Source organism: Barbatula barbatula (genome assembly GCF_947034865.1).
Source record: "Barbatula barbatula genome assembly, chromosome: 16".
NCBI lineage: Eukaryota > Metazoa > Chordata > Actinopteri > Cypriniformes > Nemacheilidae > Barbatula > Barbatula barbatula.
The window spans coordinates 12,280,657-12,295,442 of NC_136779.1; the positions used below are offsets into that span (position 1 = coordinate 12,280,657).

Sequence of the window (14,786 nt, forward strand, 5' to 3'; positions counted from 1 at the left end):
TTCCCTTTATTGTTGATTTTCCAATGTGATTCATTTTTAAAACGTTTGGAGTTGAGCATAAATACAGAATCATCCATTTACAAAATAAATTATAAAGCAATAAGAAATTCTTATTTATTTTCATCTGAATTGTAAATTACATATTTTTTAAATTGTGAAATATCCAGGTTTTCCCTGACTGTGGGAACCCTGTATGTAGTTTAAACTGCTGACAACATAAGGTTATACGGCTGTGGAAAAGATTTAAAATGTTAATTTTATCAGCATTAGATTTTTGTGGCCATCCCAGTCCAGTGTGTGTTTAATTTCAACAAAATCAAACCTCTGGAGTGACAAGGTCTTCCAAAGGCAATGTGAAAGACTCACAGCATGACAAGACGAAAACTGTGATTAAAAATTGGAAGTTATCACATAAAAACACTTTTTGAACTTTTACCAAATACATGAGCAAATCAGTGATTATGAATTGTTTTCTTTGCAGAATTTGAGGTCTGAAAAATACACATCATCTTTTATGTTATTTTGATTAGTTTCTCCTGTTTTCACAAATAGAGAAAAAAGTAGATTAAAGAGAAATATTATTATATTAGTCTGCAGAATTAATAAAAAATTATAATTAAACCTAGACACATATCTAGAAATGTTAAAACGACGTATATTTTTATACGTATATATTATTATTTTAAATTGGTCTCTTAATTTTTTCCATGGCTGTATATTGAGTTGTAAAATATAATTTGCAAGTGTAGCAAACTGATTCTGCTTAATCTGAACAACAACATTTACAAAACCCAGCCATTCAGATTGTGCCGAAATAACAGGATTCAAGCGGTGTTTATTATAGCAGAGCTTTATTCCTTCATGGCATTATCATATGATATGACATCCATTCTGCCTTAAAGCCCACAGCAGTGTAAGAACACATACAGTCGTGTTACCTCAATATTTTAACACAAAAGGTCGAACAAGCTCTGTTCCTCCACCTTAAAACACCTTCCGTGTCCTCATCTCTGGAGTCTCACTACTCCGGTAGTCCCAAATCGTTCATACTGGCAGCACACCGAGCTTTCTGACCCATTGAAAATAACACTATCTTCTGGACAAGATCAAATCAAAACATTCAAACAGATGTGGGCAGTGCAAAGACAAAACAATAGAGGGAAGTAAAGGGTACTTTCACAGTTTACAGGCTAGGAAGCAATAGCGGGGGACCAGAGGGGGGTTGGAGGTGCCGTTTAGAAGCACTTGCGATGCACGATGGATGGCCCGGCCTCGTCGTACTCTTGCTTGCTTATCCACATCTGCTGGAAGGTGGAAAGGGATGCCAGGATGGAACCGCCGATCCATACCGAGTACTTGCGTTCGGGTGGGGCAATGATCTAAGCACGCACAAAAAAATAAGTGAAGTTCATGTATGAAACCAAAACACTAGATGCACAATATCAGTCTGTCCTTACCTTGATCTTCATGGTGCTGGGGGCCAAGGCAGTGATCTCCTTTTGCATTCTGTCTGCAATACCAGGGTACATGGTGGTCCCGCCAGACAGCACGTTGTTGGCGTAAAGGTCTTTACGGATGTCAATGTCGCATTTCATGATGCTGTTATAGGTGGTTTCATGGATGCCGGCGGACTCCATTCCTAAGGCGAAGCAGATCAAAGGTGAGCATGCATACTGTAGCAAAGATAATGTATTTAATGTTGAATCAAGGTTGAGAATAACCAATATAATAACCAATATAACGATCTGGTTAACTATAACTCAGTTATTTGATTTTGGCTGAATATGGATTCATCACCGATGAAGGACGGCTGGAAGAGGGTCTCGGGGCAGCGGAATCGCTCGTTGCCGATAGTGATGACCTGTCCATCGGGAAGCTCATAGCTCTTCTCCAGGGAGGAGGAAGTGGCAGCGGTCGCCATCTCGTTCTCAAAGTCCAGTGCGACGTAGCACAACTTTTCTTTGATATCACGGACGATTTCTCTTTCAGCTATAGGGTAGATGAGACTGCTTCTTTAAAATTATTCCACCAGACATTGGAAAATCTTTTTCATTATCTGTGTTTTAGTCCTGTTTTCACAAAAATGATCTAAACATTTACACATTTGACTGACACCTCTATTGATAAAACCCACTTGAAATGCATTAGAACTAGATGTTTATCAGTCTGTGCTTCCCTGGAAATCAAACCCACAATCTCTGAATTGATAGCCCCATGCTTTACTAACATTAGTTAATCCATTAACCCACGGGAACAAACAATGAGTAATTCTTTGTGGCACAATATGGATAAGCCTAATTTTAGTTCATGTTAATTTTAGCATTTACTAATAAATTCTCAAAATCCAATGTTGTAACTGCTAACATTAGTGTTAATATTAACAAAGATCATGCTGAAAAACTTTATTGCTCATTGTTAGTTAAATGTTAGCTAATACAGTTACTGTTAACAAATACAACCATATAGTAAAACCACAAACATATATTGTATACAGAATAAAGAACAAAGATTCCCACTGCCATTGAGACGTATGTCTTTTTAGGCATCAAGCTCTTGGTATTTGGTATCCATCTAGTATTAAATGGCAAACTAATGGGCTTAATACAGCTCCAGACTCACCAGTGGTGACGAATGAGTAGCCTCGCTCAGTTAGGATCTTCATGAGGTAGTCAGTGAGATCACGGCCGGCCAAGTCCAAACGCATGATGGCGTGGGGTAGAGCGTAGCCCTCGTAAATGGGCACATTGTGGGTGACACCATCACCAGAGTCGAGAACAATGCCTGTCAGAGATAAATATTATTGTTTGGGAACAGGCAGTGTTTAACTATAAAAGTGTGTTTAAAATGGCTTGTTTGGGGGTCAAGTAACCTGTTGTGCGGCCAGAAGCGTAGAGGGACAGCACTGCTTGGATAGCTACATACATGGCTGGAACATTGAAGGTCTCAAACATGATCTACAAAGACATGAGCATTGTGAAAAAAAAGAAGAAAAGAGAAACGAGAGTCAAACAAAAACATGACCATATACATACATTAACATACATAATGCATTTTGTTCGTTTCTATACTGAACACTACCAAAATACGTACAAAATATTAGTCATGTTGTACTTTTTTAGCCCAGTGAAACGCATTCTAAAATAAGAAGTCTGCCTAGCAATGCTTTGTTCTGTGCTGTAAACTACAGACTAAAAAAAGACATGAGATAAACCCGAACTTTTCCCTTTTCAATCAGAAAAAAGAAAATGCCTTCCTGTTTTTATTATCAGCTTACCATACATCACTGATATTGCAACATTTTTCTTTCCCACTTGACTTGAATGTTTATTTCTAACCTGGGTCATCTTCTCCCTGTTGGCCTTTGGGTTAAGCGGGGCCTCTGTCAGCAATGTTGGATGCTCCTCTGGAGCCACGCGAAGCTCATTGTAGAAAGAATGATGCCAGATCTGGTAAACAAAAACAACTGACATTAACTAACAGACTCCATCATAATAATAGATGAATCATTCTGTGATCTTTTGTGGTAAGTGAAAGCTGGTAATTGCAGTTTAACAAACAACTATTATAAGGAAGTATCGTGTGGGATGAAAGCTAAGTGAATAACACCATCTGTTGCACAAATAATCTGAATTTATGTGGAAAAGTGTTTGTGACATGTGTAGGCGTGAAGACTGTATCTGATGCGACCAGTCAGGCAGGTGTAAAGTATCTGACACAAACCTCCCGAGAGACTTAAAGGGTCCATGCACCTTAAAGTTCTATAAGATGGTTCTTTACTTATTATTCCTGTTCATACACAGTGAACATTTAAACATCTGGTGTGATGAAGAATAGAATTGTGGGTAATTGATTCTATTTTAAGTGTACTTCTTCTCCCTCTTTTGGCTGTGTAGTCTCTTTTATAAGTTTGTTGGCTTGGCTGATAGGATCTTCATACCTTTTCCATGTCGTCCCAGTTTGTGATGATGCCATGCTCTATGGGGTACTTGAGAGTTAGGATTCCCCTTTTGCTTTGCGCCTCGTCACCGACGTAACTGTCTTTCTGTCCCATTCCCACCATCACTCCCTGAGGAAAAGGGGCAATAACACAGTCAATAGAGTTTCCTCCCATTCCCGCTCTGAGTAACAGTGAGTTCCAGTAAATCGTATCTTAATCTTTTTTGGTACGCTTAAACTCTGGGCAGCAGTCCAGTTTTCCGCTAAGTTTTCAGATAAAGATACATTTATCAAAGGGAGATTAAACACAAAACATAACAACATGCGCAAACACAGATAAAGCTATATATAGTCTCTATTACAACCTAAATCATGTACATGTTTTGTTTGACTGGCACGTTGAGGGATGCGTACCTGGTGTCTGGGACGACCCACTATGGAGGGGAATACTGCTCTGGGAGCATCATCCCCGGCGAAGCCTGCCTTACACAGACCTGATCCATTATCACACACGAGGGCAGTGCTTTCTTCGTCGTCACACATTTTCAGCTCGGGGTTCCTTCCTTACTCCAACAGGAGACAATCACTGTGAACACGTCATAAAAATCTGTCAGAGATTAATGTTTCACATACTTTGATTTCGGTCACATTTGCGTAGATTTATTCCACCAACACAAACTCACAGGAATTCATAATTACAGTATTACAAGGTGGCTAATTTGTATAAATTCACACAATCCTATTTGAACGTTTTAATTCAATTTGTGTTTACGCCAGTGACATTAGTACATCAATGCTTTTGATTGAGTGTTTATGTATGTGTGGGTTGTGCACGTTTTTACCATACAAGTATTTACCAAAAGTATTTACAGTACCACACCCTACTACGTGAAAACATGAATGTGAACGGTACAAAAATTGTACCCGTAATTTATTATTGCCCACACAAAACTCAAAGCATTGTTAACTGTCAGCCTTATCTTTGTTTATCAGCATCGAGCATAGATAGAAAAGTATTAAACTACTGTCATGGCATGAGGAAAACCGTGCAAATATATCCAACAAAAGAATGTCAATACCATACAGCTTAAAAATGTGAACCTTGCAAAGAATTTTCTCAGGTGAAACTAGAAAGTCCATTCATAAAGTAATTAATGGTAACCTGGATATTCCCGTAGCTGGTTGTCTCCCTTAGCTGGTTGTTTCAATGTCATTTTAACACCAAAGGCAGGAAGAAATTTTGTTTAATTCACATCTTGTTAAATATTTAATATAAAATGAAATTTAAAATGCATTTTCTATAAAAGGTCTCCTTCCTTTGGCCCTGCGGTGCCCTGTAGTAGAGAGTGAATTTTGCACCATGGGAAAACTTCCTAATTTGGAAATGATGGGGAGGCAAGTCAGTCTCTAGACTTCACAAGCTAACCCTCCCTCTGTCCCTGCTTGTCTACAATAGTTTATAAAAAAGAGAGTGGGAAAAGAGAGGATTGGTCCCTGGTCCAGAACTGGAAGAACCATATTTAGTCATAAACCACACAAATCAGATGGCCATCCACAGCCTTCCTGTTTTAAGCTTTCATCTGTGTATAAAACACGCCCCAGCCTTCAGAGAGACTCTTGTGAGCATCTTCATAAAATCACACAATTGGTACCGATATAAAAATCTAAAGGCAGCTTTGCTTTTATATACTGTACAGTTCATGCAGAGTAGTTGCATTACTCATGAAAGCAAATTTGGCAACAGACGTTTGTGTCTACGGTACAATAAGAAGGGTATAAAAAGCACTTTTAGTAAAAAAAGATCTACAGTAATATTTAAAACCATCCACTCAAATCACACAACTGCAAACATAAAAAAAACTTATAAAACCAGCATGCAAAGTATAAAACTCCAAGGGGGCAAGCATAACAACACTTACCCTGACAGTGCTGGCCGGGGGGATTTAGCCACTTGGTGATGGTGTGCTACTAGCAGACCTGTGATGTTCTTATGTAGCTCCCATCCCTGCTCACCACACCCTCACTCATCCCAAACAAGGAGCCTGGGCTGCACTCACATCGGTAGCTTTACTCCACTAAAGCCTTTTAGGGATGACTGGGAGAGAAACACTCCAATCTGGGCGGCAGCAGGACAGCCGACTGCTTCATCACAGGGCATTCCAATGGCCATTTTCCTTTTTTTTCTCTGAGATTTTGGGCACCGCACCATGTTGGAACACAAACACAACGTAAGGCCCAGCTCTACTATAACTAGGTGTGTCGTACACCTAAAAATGGTAGATTGTCGCTTAATCAAAAGGTTAACTGAAAGCATTTTCATTGTATGGAAAAGAGCAGCTTTAATGCTTTTTGTGTTCCAAGCGTTTAAAGGTGTGTGGATGTTGGTAGCAGAAGTTCTGCTGAAGGTTTAATCAATGTGTATAAATGATTTCTTCCAAGTATTACAAAATCATGTCATTTAAAAAATTATTACGGCCCAACATGACCTGCATGCACAAGGCAGCAACACAATGAATTTGGATTACGTCATGGAATGGCATCACATTATTGTGTTAGGTTAAGTCACACCCCAAAATCACCCTAAAGCGTTACAAGACAAAAATATCTGACATGTTTACTAAGAAAATGTATAGAATGTTTGTAACTCTTTAAAACACAATGTAAGTCTTACTGTGACAAAAAAGGGTGAGACAGTCCTCTCTTCTAAAAAAGCAATACTGAGAAAAAACATTTTCACCGATGACCTCACTTTCAAGAAAAACAAGAGTGATGTCATAGAAGAACCTCTTTTGGTTCCACAGATAACCATTCAGTGAAGAACCATTTCTTTCTTCTCTCATTAGCCTGAACATTTTTCCTGTAAAAGAATTACTTTTGGTGAAACAGAGAAATGTACAAAGGTTCTTGGAACAATATGTCTTGATACGGTTCTTCTTTTATTTAACAGCATGATTTTTTAAGAGTTTTTAAGAGTTTAGATAGTTGACCACTAAAGAACTTCTTAATAAACAAGCAACACCTTCTCACAGGACTTTTTTACAAAGTGTCTGATTTGTTTGAATGAGTACAATCTTATTTGTACGTTTTAGTACGATTTCATTTAGCATACAATAAACTCTGTTTTGTAAATAGAGGTAAAAAATCAAGCCAACCTGCTAACTTAAAGGGATAGTTCACCTTAAAATGAAAATTCTGTTATTTTTTGATCACCCTCTTGTAATTTCAAAGCTGTGTGACTTTCTTTATTCTTATTGCAGAACACAAAAGAAGATACAGTATTTTATTAACCGCACAACATCAGTACCTATTCATTTCTAATATGGACACAAAACCAATGGAAATCAATGGGTACAAGCATTGTTCGGTTACCAACATTATTCAAAATATCTTCTTTTATGTTCTGCATAAAAATGTCATACAGGTATGAAAGGACAGAGGGTGAGAAAATTATGACAGAATTTTCATTTTGGGGTGAACTGGGGTTCTTATGAAATATTCTCAGGCAATATAGCAACTAAAGAGTTTTATTTCACTATATGATATCCAATTCTACTAAATCACTTTTTTCTTACAATGGAATCCCAGCTCAAAGCTCAATGAAAGCAATTCATGGAAAGCTTCTGTTAAACTATAAGTTCTCTAAATGTACCACAGAAGAATGACAGATTGACACAGATGCGTGCGATGATCAACGTTTAGCAAAAGGAAGACGATGATGCAACAGTCACACACCCCACTAGTCATACGAGTTTCAAATGTATTGATACATTGCTGACTAGGAAGACCTCAGTCCATATTCTCCAGGAAACAATTTTGCAGGACGCATCTGTGTCTTTTTCTTCCATTTTCTTCTCATTGAAGTAGAGAGCTCGGTTTCCCCTTCCCCTTTAACAGTATGTGCGGCCTTATCGCACCAAAAAAGGAACTGTTCTGTAAATAAGGAGAGTCTTGGCAGAGCACTGCTCTCAGAGGCATGTAAGGAAAGAAATGACCTCGCGGAAGGTGTGGTCCGGGAAATCACACAAAACATGGTGTGATCCGCGGCAAAGAAATACAGTGCGTGATGTATATAGACATCAGTTATGCACATGTTTGTGTCATAGAGTTGGCGAAATGCCAGAGTAAAAGAATAGGGGGCCTGCTATGGAAGACCCCTATGGCTGTGGATATGCACTTAATGCTGCTTCATTTCCATGTTTAGATGTGCTCCATGCTGAGAACTGCGTCTTCCATGCGCCTACCTGGCATTCTGGTTCACAGCGTTCAGATGCAGTAGCCCGGAGGAGGATATCCAATGTACTAGTGCAAGTTTTAACATGACACACATTTACAGCCAACAAACTATAATTGTTTTTGACTCAGATTGTTTTTGAACACACTTGCGTCATTCAATTTCATCAACCCTGTATGACTAAATCTAAAAACATTTAATATGTGTTGAAGCCAGTCACATAAACAGCGGGTCAAGGAAGGAAAAGAGTTCATGCGTATGACACCTTTTCTAATTTGATTTTGTCAATGAGCCACACCACACACATTGTCTCAACTAACTGATACAACTCATGATGTTTCTTGTGTCACTGTTACAAGATCTGTGTCAATAAAGTCCAGGACATTTCAAGTGATTCAAATTTCAACATACATTTCATTTTCAAACTAACATGTATGGCTTTGGTGGAAGCTCACAGTGCATGCAAGCTACACATTTCTAGGTTTTCCCGTACACTTTTGTGTTGCTCAAGCAATGCTTCGCCACTTGAGCTACAGAAATACAAATCTACTCCGAGTTAACCAGCCGAAACTGAGGAAGCCCCAATCAAATACACCCCATCATCACTAATCGTACAATAGGAGCGTGTAGAAGGGTCTGCTACTGGATGCCGGACAAAACCTCTGCTCCTCTGGAATGTGCTTTGACCGAAAATGGCAAAGCAGCTGTGCTTTTAATGGACTCCAGCCTGTGTCTTATTGGACACCTAGCATCAACAAACATCTCCTCACAACCAGCTCTGGAATGTCTTATGACAACTGCGTGCAGTGCTGTGTACAATCATTGGGCTTGTGATATACTAACTCATTTGCATTGTTTCCAATTTTGATTCATAGATTGAAAGATGGACAGAGAAACTGAAGAGAAGAGGACAAACCAAGAAATACCAAGAAATAAATTCAGCCACAATATGACAAACTATGACCTTTGAGTTTACTACACAGTCATTGTTGACCATCTTTGAACCAAGAAATAAATTCAGCCACAATATGACAAACTATGACCTTTAAGTTTACTACACAGTCATTGTTGACCATCTTTGAACCAAGAAATAAATTCAGCCACAATATGACAAACTATGACCTTTGAGTTTACTACACAGTCATTGTTGACCAAGTTTTCATATGAACGTTGTTCAAAAGGCCTCGATTGGATTAATGTACAAACTTACTTTAAATCTGCTTTGTCTAGGGCTTGTACACAAATCAATTTGTCTTTAAAAAAAAGAGAACATAATCTCACAAGCTTAAGTGATTTATTTTTTGGAGTGAATTTTTGACACAGCTTCAGGTTGCCATTTGCTTCATGTCACAGATGGACTAAACTAAAAATGTAATAAATGTCAACAATAAATAATGAAATAAAATAAAAATTTAAATAAGGAAATAATAAAGTAATAATAATAATTAGAAAGATGAGTTAAATAATTGTTAATTAATAAAGTTGAATATATAATTCTATTTGACACGTTGTACCAAGTATTGCATCACGGTGACGGTGTGAAAGGGAAAACCGCGAATAGAAAGTAAAGTAGGCATGTACTTTCCCTTAATACTTTCCGTCTTCTGATGAAACGCCACCCATAATGTCCCCCGCACTGCAACACACCACATGTCCTCAAGAGGGCTCATGTGGCCATTCAAAAGACGCTTTTATTGAAGCCATCCGCACGTGCCCCTCGCTGTACAGCTGCGATGACGTAAGTCTGGGATTTCCAGAGCTTCACTTTTTGTGTGTTGCAGAATGAGAGATGTGACACAATAAGCAGAACAAAAGATCGAAAACGACATACAGGTGTGTGTGATCGTGCTTCAGTGTTTGTTTCAGTGGTGTGTAATAAAAGTCATGAAAACATTCATAATTTGACTAACTGTACTGTATCACACATATCAGGGGGTTTTGACGACAGAAGGCCTCCAGAAGGGGTCGTCTAAACATTTCAGAGATACAAATCATTATTTCTTTGTCATTTCTAACGGTTCATTTTTATTTCTGAGTGCTATTCTCTTCTTTCAGACTCGTTACGTATTTCCCCAGGAAAGTTTATATTTGTTTTGCATTTTTGATCTTCTCACTACAGTTTTCTTTATACTGTAGCTACTGCTACGACACAGATGTTTTGTTGCTGAAGTTGATATATAAAATAAAATGTTTCTCTTAATACAGTATATCAAAACATTACTCATAGTGTACAAACAAGTGCAGCCAATAAGTTTGGAAACTACATGTTATCTTTAGAATTTTACAGTTACCATGACCCAGTTGTTTGTTGTGTTTTTTATACATAAAATGTGTTAATGGGCATATATTTACGGAAGGGGGTCCATATTTGGGGGTCCTTGGTATCATAAGGTTTAAAGTTGGTATCCCTTTAACTACCTAATCTTGCCTTATGTTTGTGTAAATTGTTATTAAAACGGTTTACAAAATGTGTGAAAGTTGTTTGCAATCATAACAAATTTGTCATTAGTAATGCTTGATCTCAATCCTCACCCTATCCTGGATGATCAAGTGGGTAAACTGCATGAAAACACAAGAATTTGGTTTAGTCATGTTTAAAGACACCAAAGTATGTCAGAGCAGGTCAACACAAGAAACTTTCACACAGAACACACACTGACACACCGACGAATTCCTATGTCTTTAACGCAAATAATGTTGTTATTTTAACAATTCAGCTTAGCCTCTTCACTCATCAAACGAATTTGACAAATGTTGGAAGACATTAACCTATATAACCTTATTTTGTGGTCTAAATGCCCACGCATGTGTTTTCGGGTAGTGGCGGACTCTCTCTTTAGCTGGTATTTCTGCTTAACGCTGTGGTTCCCTTTGTAAGCGGAAAAAAGTCATGTGTAATTCAAAATAATTTATTCTGATTTTGGTCACGGCATTGAAAAAGAGATTGCTCTGTATTAAGACTAATAAATAAAAGGGTTGGGCAATGATTTTTTTTATTGCTTAACATATTACATTGGTTTGGCTTAACTCACTTCCTATTTACAGTTCACATGATGCACATTACTCAAGACTAACATCAGACTGCGCAGAAGGACTCATTCTGAAGAGTTTTATTAGAAATCACATTGCTTGTCATATATAAAACAATGCAAAGAGATTTTGGATTTAAGACCCTTCAAAATTAATCACCCAAAAATGAAAAATCTGTCTTTATGTACTGCTAAACACAAGATTTTTGGAAGAATGTCAGTAACCAAACAGATCTCATTCCCCATTTATTCCTATAGTATTTCTTTTCCCTGCTATGGCAGTAAATGGGGGATGAGATCTGTTTTGTAACTGACAGTCTTCCAAATATCTTGTGTTCATCAGAACAAAGAAATGTACACACGTACAATGGAACAATCTGAGGGTAAGTAAATAATGACAGATTTCATTTTTGGGTAAACCTTCACATTAAGGTTAATATGCAATTTTGTGTTTTCAGTTTTTTTGTAGGCCTACGTCTACTTTACATCAACAAAATGAATAATATCATAATAATATTATATATTTTTATATTTTTCTAACCAGAAGACACCTTTGGAAATTTTCTCATAAGCAGACCACATTTTTCAGTTCAGTATTCTCTTACCAGAGGTTTAGTTTGGAGTTTGAATTTCTTTTCAAGACGGCAACGTCATTATTTCATTTATGAATGAATGGGTGGGGTAACGTGAAAATTAAATGACAATATCTATTAACTTGACTCCTGTGCAATTCTGAATGCACAGGAGTCAAGTTAATAGATATTGTCATTTAGCAATAAGGTAGGGATGGTGTTATGGGGGGCAGCAGTTTTAAGAATCACACCATTATAGTGTTAACTCTATATAGGCTACACTGTAGAAAGCAAAATGTTCTATTAACTGGAAAAACAGAAATATACCGTAAAATATATATTTTTTTCTGTAAAATTATAGGATACAAGAATATTTACATTGACATTTAGTCATTTAGCAGACGCTTTTATCCAAAGCGACTTACAGATGAGGAAACATTGGAAGCAATTATAACAATATAGGCAACAAAATACATAAGTGCATCAAACTAGTCCATTAAAGCCTAGCACAGTATAAACATCTAAGAATAGTGAGGTTAGTGAGGTTAGTAAGGTTTTTTTTTTTAGGAAAGAGAATTAGGAAAAATCAATCAGCGACGTGTTGACGGAAGAGATGCCCGAGACCGAGTCTGCTGATCTTGTAGCAGCTGGTAGATCATTCCACCAATGTGGAACAGATCCAGAGAAGGTACGGGAGAGTGACTTTTTTCCTTTTTGGGATGGTACCACTAGTCGTTGTTCCTTTGCAGACCGCAGTGATCTGGCAGGAACATAGATCTGCATTAGCGAGTGGAGATACGATGGTGCGGACCCGGTGGTGGTCTTATAGGCGAGGAGCATAGCTTTGAACTTTATGCGGGCGGCAACAGGGAGCCAGTGTAACCTGATGAAGAGCGGAGTTACATGCGCTCTCTTCGGTTCATTGAAGACCAATATATTAAAAAGTTTCCACCATTTTTCTTGTAAATGTGTTGTCTTGTTCTGTACTTTTTTAAGTTTTTGAGCTGACTGTAATAAAAAAATAAACTGAACAATTCTGGCTGCTGTAAATCTGTAAAAAAAACTGTAAAATGTAGTTCCCTTTCTGCCGGTCTCTCGACGTTGTGTCGAGACTGATAGAGACTGGTTTTGACTTGAGAACCTATCATCTCCGATAATACCGTGAAAAGGCCAATGAACTTCACCTTTTTGTTCTATTTGGCGTATGCTGAGCAATTTTCGATTTTTCCAACTGGGTCTATGACGTAGAACAGCGGAAGTCGTCCTGGCGTTTGCGACTTCCCCTGGGCGTTTCGGTAGCTGGCCAGAGGTGTCTTCAAAGAGCAAATTTGTAAAAGAGCAAATTCTCCAACAGTGTGCATGTGTTAGCAGGCATGTCTCGCCGCTGTAGTCTTGGGTGCGACCGCCCATCCTCGAGCCAGACAGGCACGATTGCTAAGGCGTTCAAGCAGTTAGACGAGGGAAAGTGACACAGTGGTTATGCAGGAACGGCGCTCTCCGGGCCTAAGGTGACAGCACACAACGTTGAGAGACCGACAGAAAGGGATGGTCTTGGCTACGGATGTAAAGTCGGTTCCCTGAAGGAGGGAACAAGACGTTGTGTTCACCCTGCCACGGGCGCTGCGCCGGGCCGCTACAGCGAACGAGAGTGCCTCTCAAGTTCCTCAGCCCAAAATGGTGAATGAATGGGCATCGTCCCCTTTGGTCAAGTTTATTGGACTTTTCAAAGTATAATCCGAGATGATAGGTCCTCAAGTCAAACCCCATTCTCTCACTTTCAACACAACATCTCGTTCCCTCCATCAGGTAACCCAGGTTTCATCAGGTTTCATTCATTTTATCTGGAAAATATTTTTTTATAGTCCACTGGGATCTATCATTTTTCATTCCAACTGAGCTCTGAGGCAGATAACAATACAGATGGATCATTAGGCTGCTGTTTCATTCACAAAATATTTTAAATTCAGCCACCCAGCCAGCCAGCTGCTTTCCAGTTTTTTTATACAAGCTAACCATTGTTGAATACCTTTCAGTGACCTTTCAGTCACAGATCTTGTCACCATGACCGAGGATGAGAAAGATTGTTGAGTAATGTTAGAACGACATGATCTGACTGAACATGACAAAGCCAAGAGATCTAGATTATAGCGACACAGTTTAACGCTCCTCTTGTTTTTGTTCTTGTTTGTTACTCAGCTGGGAGAGGACGGTGGTAGCAAAGCCAGATCTATAGGTTTGATTCCCACTGAACAAACATACCCATAAGTTAATTTGGGACACATGCTAAATGTGTAATGTTCATTTGTTTGACTACATCTTATCTAAAAGGCAACCCAGAGAAATGTACATTTTTGAATTAGTCATGGGCTACTTATCAGTTAGCAATTTATTTCCTGTAGCAGTATCAAGATTCAAGTAAACGTTTGTGTGACCACACATGATTTGTTAATAGTTTCTTAAAAGCAGCTATGCAAAACAACTCTTATCAGGGGAAATCCGCAATACATAACTTTTTTATACCGAAACTAATGTATTTAAACAATGTTTTATTCAAGAGTTCAAGAATGTGATGCAAGCAAAGTGTAGGGTGGTTCCACTATAGTGGTTTAGGCCGAAATGACTAAAGAAACGTTAACAGCCAGATGGTATTAAAAAGTGTATTTCTTGGCAATTTTCCCCCTTCTGCAACTTATACCAACGACGGAAATAAGCGCAGTGATTATAGCTACATGCTCTGTGTGGGAGAGCGTTGCTATAACATTACTATATTGTATTGCAATATCGTACGTTTAAATATTAACATTAAACCATCACTAGTCAGTGCAGATTTGTAAATGTAAGTATTTAATAACAGATTTAAATTGATGTTACATATAAAATGGTTATAAAGTCAAAGCTAAATACAATTCTAAATGATACAACTAACAGTTTCACAATGTATGTGACATTATCTGAGATGATAGAAAAGAAAAAAGAGAAAGTATAGAAGATTTTTTTATTTTTTCTAACCCTACATTA

The 14,786-nt window shown here is 38.1% G+C and overlaps 1 protein-coding gene across 1 annotated transcript; it reads right to left on the minus strand.

Moving 5' to 3' along the window:
- Nucleotides 1-834: 834 nt before the first annotated feature.
- acta2 (actin alpha 2, smooth muscle) lies at nucleotides 835-6,013 on the minus strand. The gene is made up of 9 exons (XM_079477016.1): nucleotides 5,856-6,013; nucleotides 4,351-4,522; nucleotides 3,938-4,066; nucleotides 3,336-3,446; nucleotides 2,870-2,954; nucleotides 2,620-2,781; nucleotides 1,798-1,989; nucleotides 1,458-1,639; nucleotides 835-1,379 (listed from the first exon to the last, which is right to left on the minus strand). The coding sequence occupies exons 2-9, from the start codon at nucleotides 4,477-4,479 to the stop codon at nucleotides 1,236-1,238; spliced, it is 1,134 nt and encodes a 377-aa protein (XP_079333142.1). The 5' UTR covers nucleotides 4,480-4,522; nucleotides 5,856-6,013; the 3' UTR covers nucleotides 835-1,235.
- Between the last annotated feature and the right edge of the window lie 8,773 nt (nucleotides 6,014-14,786).

Bases quoted from the DNA above. Each gene is read 5' to 3' on its own strand.
- acta2 (XM_079477016.1), bottom strand. From the start codon at position 4,479: ATGTGTGACGACGAAGAAAGCACTGCCCTCGTGTGTGATAATGGATCA. The intron at 4,067-4,350 runs GTACGCATCCCT...CCTTTTCCTCAG, and splicing joins TGGGTCGTCCCAGACACCAG to GGAGTGATGGTGGGAATGGG. The intron at 1,990-2,619 runs GTGAGTCTGGAG...TCTACCCTATAG, and splicing joins CTACTCATTCGTCACCACTG to CTGAAAGAGAAATCGTCCGT.